The sequence below is a fragment of the Mandrillus leucophaeus genome, unplaced genomic scaffold (genome assembly GCF_000951045.1).
Source record: "Mandrillus leucophaeus isolate KB7577 unplaced genomic scaffold, Mleu.le_1.0 Scaffold5, whole genome shotgun sequence".
Lineage (NCBI taxonomy): Eukaryota > Metazoa > Chordata > Mammalia > Primates > Cercopithecidae > Mandrillus > Mandrillus leucophaeus.
The window spans coordinates 385,218-386,797 of NW_012105364.1; the positions used below are offsets into that span (position 1 = coordinate 385,218).

General features: G+C 39.7%; 1 protein-coding gene across 1 annotated transcript in view; it reads right to left on the reverse strand.

Moving 5' to 3' along the window:
- LRGUK (leucine-rich repeats and guanylate kinase domain containing) overlaps window positions 1-1,580 on the reverse strand; it is a 143,036-nt gene that overhangs the window by 54,130 nt on the left and 87,326 nt on the right. The window contains exon 15 of the mRNA XM_011995826.1: window positions 57-152. Coding sequence (XP_011851216.1) covers window positions 57-152 — 96 coding nt within the window. The remainder of the gene's footprint in view (window positions 1-56; window positions 153-1,580) is intronic.

Sequence of the window (1,580 nt, forward strand, 5' to 3'; positions counted from 1 at the left end):
AAAAAAAAAAAAAAAAAAAAAAAAAAAATCCTGGCACAAAAAAGATAAGATAGTACCTGCAGTTGTAGCTAAACTCTTGGCAGGTTCCTTAGTCAATCCAAGGTATTCTCTAATGAGCTGACTCAGGTTTTGGTAGGCAACATCCAGATCATCTGCAGCAAAGAGAGTACATTTCAAAACAACAGGATCAGATCCAAAACAGTTGATGTTTAACTATTGGTGGTAATGATTTGTTTACTGCATTTAATTTTATATATATTATGGTAGAATTTTATATATATTATGGTAGAATTCTAAGATGACCCTAAGGACACATCACCCTTGTATAATCAATCTCCTCCCCTTAAGTGTGCACAGAACCTGTGGAGGCAATGAGATACCACCTCCACGATTGTGTGACATTCAGCAAAAGGGATTTTTGCAGATGTAGTTAAGGTTGTTAATGGGTTGACTTTGGGTTAATCAAAAGGGAGATTATCCAGGCAGGCCCACCCTAATCACATGAGCCGCATAAAACGAGAGTTCTCTCCAGCTGTTGGCAGAAAAAGAAGTCAGAGACTCAGATCCCAAGGAGGATTCTATGTGCTGGTGCTGGCTTGAAGATGGTGGGGCCACGTGGATGAGACCTGAGAGCAACCTCCAGAAACCGAGGATAATTCTTGGCAGACAGCCCAGTAGAACTGGGACCTCAGTTCTACAACCAAAAGAAACTCCATCCTGCCAACAAGAATGAGCTTTGGAGGCTTATCCCCAGAGCCTTCAGATGAGACCTCAGCCTCCTGATACCCTGAGCAGAGAATCCAGCTATGCTGTACCAGACTTCTTATCTACAAAACTGTGAATTAACAAATGGGTGTTGACACTTTAAGACACTAAGTGTGATAATTTCTATGCAGGAATAGAAAACAAATTCAACTGTGTAATACATTAACATGTTTCAGAGACCAAAAACTATTATTAATAAGTTGAACCATATGAAATTGCTGTTTTCATAGGTCAAAATAGTTGAATATCAACAATTTCATATGGTTCAACTAATGTCCCCTGTCCATCTAGTTCATCTAGTTTCCCTTTCCCCTAAGAGGTAATCAGGGTTATTAGTTTTTTGCAGATTCTGCCAGAGAATTTTTTTATGTAGTACAAGAAAATATAATTACATAATTTTTTTACATAAATGATGGCATACTATATTATAAACCTGTCTTTTTTAGTAACTGTATGACTTGAAGATGTTTCCTTATCTGGACACAGAGAACTTTCTCTTTACTTTTTATGACTGTGTAATATAGTGCAGTTTAAAAATATATAGAAATTTGCCAGGCATGGTGGCTCATGCCTATAATCCCAGCACTTTGGGAGGCTGAGGAGGGCAGACTGCTTGAGGTCAGGGGTTTGAGACCAGCCTGGACAACATGGCAAAACCCCATCTCTACTAAAAATACAAAAATTAGCTGGGCTTGGTGGCAGGCACCTGTAATCCCAGCTATTCGGGAGGTTGAGGCAGATGTATTGCTTGAACCTGGGAGTTGGAGAAAGAGGTTGCAGTGAACCAAGATCACGCCATTGCACTCCAGCCTGGG